Genomic DNA, 8,009 nt, shown 5'->3' on the forward strand with positions numbered 1-8,009 from the left:
GGTGGTGGTGGTGGTGCTGGGATCGGTCAGTTATAAAGACCCCGGTATGTGACCGGTATCTTATTTATTTACTCAAGCCCCTGGAGCAGTGGTTCTCAACCAGGATCTGCATGACCTTTGGGGGGTCCATTTAAGAATTTGCTGTTAAAATTTATCTGCAATAAATTGGGTCTTCCCATAAACAATACGGTTTTTTAAAATATTTCTTTTATTTTTCAAAATTAAGATAAACAAAGTTCTTTTTCAATCTAAAATATACTCTCCTTCATTTTCTGTGACAAAATACACTCCTCCAGTACTGATCTGACCTTGTCTACAGATTTCATATTTTTTCCTGTCCAAATGATTTTGAAGATGGCAGATTAAATGGTAATCAAATGGGGCAATGTCCAGTGAATATGGTGATTGGGGCATCGTTTCCCATTCAAACTGCTCCAGCCTTTGGAATGCCTCCTCCCTGTATGTGGCCGAGTATTATCCTGACGGAAGAACACCTTTCAACTTGAGACCAAAGATTGTCGTTTTTCTTCCAGTGCTGACTTAAATGACCGGTTGAATGACCAAATCCAAGCTTCTCTGCTAGTTCCTCGACAGCTACAATGAGATTTTATTCCACCAGAGTTTGCAGGACATCCTCATCGAGTTCTACAGATCTTCCAGGATGAAGCTCATCTTCTAGGCTGTAGTTTCTGGCTCAGAATATCTAGAACCATCGTTGACACTGGCTTATGCTTACTGTCCGATCCCCATATACTGCATTAATATTCCTCACACTTTCCATTGTGTTGTTGCCTTTATTGAACTCATAAAACAAAATATGCTCCTTTATCACTTCCATTATAGCTTTCAAAAAATAACTTAAAATGGAACTGCACTCTTCAAAACTTGCACTAAGAATAAGGACAAGGTAAAAATCCTACCTGCTTTTATAGCAAGTTGATGCAGGTAGTTTATCCCATCCCCCTCCGACTTTTAATTCACGAAACTGAAATAAACCGCATTATTTAGGGGATGACCCAATATTTCTGAAAGACACAAAATATTTTAACAATTTCTAAAAATAAAATTTCAAATAATATTTAATAATAAAAACATAATGTTAGGATTTTTTAAATACTGAATGGTTATGAGGGTCCATTCAAGTGAAATAGGAATCGAAGGGGTCCATAGGAAGGAAATGGTTGAGAACCACAGCCCCAGAAGGATGTAAGCAAAAATGGGTCCAAGTGAGACAGCCATGTAGGGCCCCTCTGTCATATGACAATATTTTTCTGATTTTGGTATCAAGTCACCAACTGGTAGTGGAGGGGGAGATGAGCTGAAGTGAATGAAGCCAGTATATGACTGGTACAGATTCTATAGCGTCTGGTCAGGATGAAAAGCAGGAGACAAGATGGATGTGACTAAATACTGACTGCAATGCAGGGGACCCAGGACCTTATTTTCTCTGCCACTTCTAGTGCCTTGCTGCTGCTAGTGGTGGTGGTGGTGGTGGTGGCGATGGTGATGGTGGTGGAGATAATGGTGGTGGTGGTGGTGATGATGATGGTGGTGGTGATGATGATGGTGATGGTATAGGAATAGTCGATTGAACTCATTCCAGTATGTGTGTGTGGCAGACAGACAAAAAGACAGAGAAAGTGTGTGCATACACAGAAACACACACATATATAGGAGTGTGTGTGTGTGTGTGTGTATAGATATGTATATAAGTGTAATATATAAGTATGTGTGTGTATGTATCTATATATGTGTGTGTGTGTGTGTGTGTGTATAGTGTGTCTGTATGTATGTTGTGAACAACTATTTGCTACACCTCACATTCTACACAAGCACATACATTTACACAGACACACACACACACTCACTAAGAACCATCTAGAACATCTTTGTCACATCACACACAATGTGAAGGGGAAGGCAAGTGTTGCGTTAGGAATTAAAATAAATAAATATTTTTTTTAAAAAAGCCCCCCCAAAAAAAAAAGAAAATAAAAATTTAGAAACTGAACATTTCTGAGAAGAAAATCTTAGATCAAATTCTTTTTTTCTTATTTTTTTTACCTTCTCTTTTTTTTGAAAATTCTTTTTTTTTCCTTCTTTTTTCCATTTTCATTCTGAACATTGTTTTGTTTACAAAATATTAAATTTCCAAAAATATTGGCCAGCATCTTACAGATGGCTGCATAGCTTCCTAGAAACCACCATCACCACTATCATCATCATCATCATCATCAACATTATTAGAACTACTATCACCATCACTATCATCATCATCAATATTATTACTATACAACCTCACCATCACCATTACCATCATCATCAACATTAAAACCACTACTACCACCACCACCACAACCATCATCATCAACAGTATTATTATTATTATTATTATTATTATTATTATTATTATCATTATCATCATCAACAAGCAACTTCACCACCACCACCACCACCACCCTTTCAATGTTATTGCAACCACAATCATCATCATCATCATCATCATCAATATTATGACTGCCACCACCACCACCACAGTTAATTTAAGGCCAATCCATGTTAAACTGTTTCATAAATCCTTGAATGGGTGACGGAGAGGTGCTTTGCCAACATTTAAAGCTGTGTTGACTCAGGTCTGCAGTTGGCTGTTGTTGTTGTTTGGTGTATGTGTAGGTGGTGGTGGTTTTGTGTGTGCATGTGTGTCCGTGTGTGTGTGTTGTAAGGTGGTGGTGTTGTCTTTATGTATGTGTGTATATGACGTGTGTGTGTGTATGTGCACATTGTTATATGTGTGTGTGTGTGTTGTGTGTGAAGTAGCAGGGGCAGGGTGGGGGGAGGCAGTCAATTAAATTGACCTTGTACTTAATTGGTACTTTATTTAATCAGGCCCCTGTAAGGACCAAACACAAAGTCTCAACTGAGAATTTGAAGAGGCAGAAGAAAAACCGTGAAGAACTTGGTCGAATGATGCTCTAACGATTCTGCCAGTTGACAGCATCAATAGCAATTCCGATGGAAAAACAGGAGAAAAATATTGGGTGGAGGACATCTTGCCCCTGGCCCACCTGTCCAAGCTAATCTCCTGTTCCCTTACATGTCATCCTTAACAATGTACTAATGGAAACATTTAATAAGAATGGCCCCTTTCTAGCAAGACAAGAAACAACACTGGTGGTGGTGGTGGTGGTGAGGGTCCAGTTAGCACATTCAATGGTTTTCTTTCTAGAGATTCTGGCTTGCCCAGTGGCCGGAATCTCCCAACTTTGTCTTAACCATTAGAACCAGCAGACTGTAAAAGCCCAATACCAATTGTAGAAATCAGTGCCAGCAACAGGATATGAACCCCTTCACTCTTTAACCAATATTGTACAGCTGAAGGTATCACCAAGGCCTTAAACAAGTCAATCAGCCCAAGTTACCTCAAAGAAAGAAACTCACCTTCAAGTTGTTGAATTCGTTTTAAAAAATTCTGTGTCAATAAAACATTGCTGCTTAACCCTAGGTCAATAGGTCAAACCACAGAGCAACCCTATGATCAAAGACTTTCCAGATATGACCACTCCATCAAACTTTCAGGAATGGCAAACCAAGGGTCATATAATTCAATGTATCCTTGACAGCGAAGCATTAGTTTGAAAAAAGATTTGGCTGCTATTTCTAGCAGACCCATGACTACATAAAAGATTCCTCAATGACTTAATACTGTTATGGTGATGGTGGGTAGTCATGGTGGAATGGCAAATCCTTAGAACATTAAACAAATTTTAAACAAATAGTTTAAAATATTTAGCTATGGGTTCAAACTCCACCAAGGGCGGCTGTAGTTTTCATCTTCCCGGGACTGATAAAATGAAGTACAAATCATTATAAAGGAGGGGGAGTGGGTTAGCAGAACTGTTCCAAGTCAGAACTGAGTTGACATCCAGGTTTGCCATTTGTACATTCGGGGTTAGTTAAACCTCCGAGCGCCAACACATCTGGCTCTAAACTTTAAGGACCAGTGTTTTGTCAACCCCATGCTAACATGGGAAAACAGATGAATGGTGATGATGATGATGATGATTATGATGATGGCAAAGGCTTAGCAAAGTCATTCTGAGCTCAAATACCACCGAGGTCAACTTGGCCTTTCAATCTTTTTGCCATCAACCAATTGAACCAATCAAGTACGACTATCTTCTTCCCTCTAAAATGTTGCTGGCCTTGTGCCAAAATTAGAAAGAATTATCATCATTATTATTATTATTATTATTATTATTATTATTATTATTATTATGGCGAGCTGGCAGAATGGTTAGCACACCAGGCAAAAATGCTTAGCAGTATTTCATCTGCTGCTACATTCTGAGTTCAAATTCCGCTGGGGTCGACCATTGCCTTTCATCCTTTCCGGGTTCAATAAATTAAGTACCAGTCAAGTACTGGGGTCGACTTTCCCCCTTCCCCCAAAATTGCTGCTCTTGTGGCAAAATTTGAAACCATTATTATTATTATTATTATTATTATTATTATTTCCTAGGAAGTTGAGGGGGGAGCGGGAAGTGTTGGCTTGTAGCAAGTTTGTTGAAAGACGGGGTGAATGTTGGAAGAATGGCCAATGTGAAAGGACCAGTTCTGAGCATACACCTGTGAGAAATAAAAGGAGAAGGGATCTTGTCCCATTGATCAGGCAGCCATGACTTTTCTGGGTTTTTCCACAAGGACCTTAAAGCACCTCCCCTATTGGGATTTTTAATTTGTTTAATTTGTTACTGTCATGCTTTGTTTGCATGCAGAAAACCCATTGTATCGTTCCGTTTTTGCCTTTAATGTTATTGCATGTGAGCCCTTGTGGCTAATAAAAGAATGAATTATTATTATTATTATTATTATTATTATTATAAAGGCAGTCAGCTTAGAGCATGGGGTAAAAAAATGCTTCATGGCATTTTGTCCATGTTTAAGTTTTGACTTCCACTGAGGTCGACTTTGCCTTTCATCTTTTGGGGATCAACAGAATAAGCACCAACCGAGCAATGGGGTCAATGTCACTGACTATCCTATTTTATTTTGACCTTTAAATGATAAAAAGCAAAGTTGACCCCCCAAACAAATTTGAATTCAGAATGTAAACAGCCAGACAATAACAATAATTATTATTTCTATTCTAGGCACAAGGCCTTGGAAATTTGGGGGGAGAAGAGAGCTAGTTGATTACATTGACCCCAGTGCATAACTGGTACTTATTTCATTAACCCCGAAAGGGTGAAAAACAAAGTCAACTTTGGTGGAATTTGAACTCAGAATGTAGTGGCAGACAAAATACCACTAAGCATTTCGCCCGGCCTGCAAACGAGTCGGCCAGCTTGCAGCCTTAATAATAATAATATTAATAATAATAATAATAATAATAATAATAATAAAATTAGAAGCAACCAATTGAAAACATGTTTGTGTGTTTGAGATGTTGTTGTTTGTATAAAACAGATGTTGTAGGGTCCGGGTCCTTATGTTTCTGTCATTTTGATGTGCTGGGGTGGCTGGTCTGGCCCTTTGTTGGGGCGGTTCCTCTTGGATACTCAATCCTACTGCATGGGAAAACACTGGGCATGTTTGCCCAGGTGGTAGGGGGCATCGAGGTCATAGAAAAGCCGCGGGGCCAGAGGTAGTTACCCTCCCAGCGCTGGGACATCTCGTGGAGGTTCATGGAGGTCATCCACGAGGAAGAGGTGTGAGGGGATGCTGATGATGACGGAACAGACGAGGGAGATGACGCGGGCATTAACGACTGTCCTGACCGTCCACCGACTGATGGGGAGGGGATCAACAACGAGGTGTTGGACTGCTGCTGCTGTTGTTGTTGTTGTTGTGGCTGTTGTTGTTGTTGTTGTTGTGTCATGTGAGCATTCGTCTGGCGGTTGTTCTGGTTCTGGTTATGCGCCATACTCTGAGTGTAGTCAGTAGCAGACTTCAGATTAGAACTCTCGCTCTTCACATTACCTGCATTGACTGCAGAGTTGTTTGTTGTGCTAACTGCAGTCGGAACCCTAGGGTTATTGGCTCCACTCGGGGCTGTCTTCACACCGGTGCTGCCACCTGCGACACTGCTTCCGTTGTCCTGCAACAACATGGCGTCCCTCTCGGCAGACTGCTTAGCTGCGAGCATGAGGCTTGCGTTGTGTGCCTTAGCAGCATGCGAGCGCTTGTGGTTGATCAACGTGGTCCGTTGTGCGAAGGATTTCGAACACAAGTCACAGGTGAATGGCTTGATGCCAGTGTGAACACGTTCGTGCGCATGCAAGTTACTAAGCTGACTGAACATTTTATTGCAGGTGTTGCATCGATATGGCTTCTCACCCGAGTGGACACGCTCGTGTGTCCGTAAATTAACCAGCTGAGTAAATGCCTTTGAACACATTGAACACTTAAAAAGGTCTCCTGAATGCAAGCGACGGTGGTTTTCAAGATTCGCACGCTGGCTAAAGGTCTTTGAACACTGTTCGCAGCTGTATGGTTTTTCCCCGGTGTGAATACGTTCGTGCATTTTTTGGTTGCTCTGCTGACTAAAGGCTTTCGGACAATAACTACATTTGAAAGGTTTCTCACCTGTGTGAGTCCTTATGTGAGATTTTTGCTCGGTTTGCTGACAAAATGCTTTAGGGCAATACGTGCATTTGTAAGGCTTGATCCCTGTGTGAATACGTTCGTGGTTCTGCAAGTTGATTTCCAACGTAAAGGCTTTTCCACAAACTAAGCACTTGAACAAGTCCCCCGTGTGTATCCGCTTGTGACTGTCAAGGTTAGTTTTTTGAGAAAACGACCGATCACACTGATCGCAGTGGAACCGTTTTTCACCAGTATGAGAACACAAGTGGGCCTTTAACGTACCCTGTTGACTAAATGATTTGGAGCAGTAGGTGCAGTGGTAGGGCTTCACCCCCGTGTGCAATCGCTCGTGGTTGTTTAGTGCACTTTGTTGCGAAAATCTCGAGCTGCAAAACGTGCAGGCAAAGGGCCGCTCCCCCGTGTGCACTCGTTCATGATTGCGTAAGTTTATCTCGAGGGTAAATGCTTTGGGGCAGGTCGAACACTTGAAGAGGTCGCCGGTGTGAATGCGTTTATGACTGTCGAGGTTTGTCTTTTGAGAGAAGGAACGGTCACAGAGGTCGCAATGGAAGCGTTTCTCACCCGTGTGCGAACAAAGGTGAGCTTTGAGAGTCCCCTGTTGGCTGAAGGATTTTGAGCAGAACGTACACTGGTATGGCTTCACTCCTGTGTGGAGGCGTTCATGATTGCGAAGTGCGCTCTGCTGAGAGAAGCGACGGTTGCAATAGGTGCAAACAAATGGCCTCTCTCCAGTATGGATCCTCTGGTGGTTATGAAGATTTATCTCCAGAGTGAAAGCTTTGGAACAGATCTGACAAGTAAACAAGTCTCCTGTATGCACCCTCTTGTGACTGTCCAGGTTAGTCTTCTGGCTGAAACATTTCTCACACTTGTCGCATTTGTACGGTTTCTCTCCTGAATGTGTACGAAGGTGGATCTTTAAGTTTCCCTGTTGGCTGAATGACTTTGAACAAATGGCACAGTGAAAGGGCTTCTCACCCGAATGCACACGCTGGTGGCTTTTCAGGTTTACCAATAGACTGAAAGCCTTACCGCATGTGTTACAGGTGAAAGGTTTCACACCTGTGTGTGTTCTTTCGTGGTTGCGGAGAAAAATTTGCTGAGAGAAAGCTTTGTTACAAAACGAACAAAAGAACGTTTTCTCTTTGGCTAGACTTTTCTGTAGTGCTGGATCGGTGACGCTTTGGAGGTTCGGCTGCCCCACCATCGGCACGGTGAGCATCGCCTGAGGGGGTGGGATTGCAGGAACTGTTAGGGGCAGGGACAGTAGACCCGAGCCACTCATTGAACACTCGTGGTTCATCATGTCCATCTTTTGGCTGAAGGTCTTCTTGCAGGCTTCACATTTGAACTGCTTTCTTTCAGAAGCATCGTTCGAGTCACACTGCGAGTCATGAGTCTTT

At 42.0% G+C, this 8,009-nt stretch overlaps 1 protein-coding gene across 1 annotated transcript; it reads right to left on the minus strand.

Moving 5' to 3' along the window:
* Window positions 1-6: 6 nt before the first annotated feature.
* Window positions 7-8,003, minus strand: LOC128249411 (zinc finger protein 271-like). Its single transcript, XM_052972954.1, has one exon. It carries the CDS (start codon window positions 7,916-7,918, stop codon window positions 5,498-5,500), a length of 2,421 nt encoding a protein of 806 aa, XP_052828914.1. The 5' UTR covers window positions 7,919-8,003; the 3' UTR covers window positions 7-5,497.
* Between the last annotated feature and the right edge of the window lie 6 nt (window positions 8,004-8,009).

Source organism: Octopus bimaculoides, chromosome 14 (assembly GCF_001194135.2).
Source record: "Octopus bimaculoides isolate UCB-OBI-ISO-001 chromosome 14, ASM119413v2, whole genome shotgun sequence".
NCBI lineage: Eukaryota > Metazoa > Mollusca > Cephalopoda > Octopoda > Octopodidae > Octopus > Octopus bimaculoides.

Coding starts and splice junctions, on each gene's coding strand:
- LOC128249411 (XM_052972954.1), bottom strand. CDS start 7,918: ATGGACATGATGAACCACGAGTGTTCAATGAGTGGCTCGGGTCTACTG.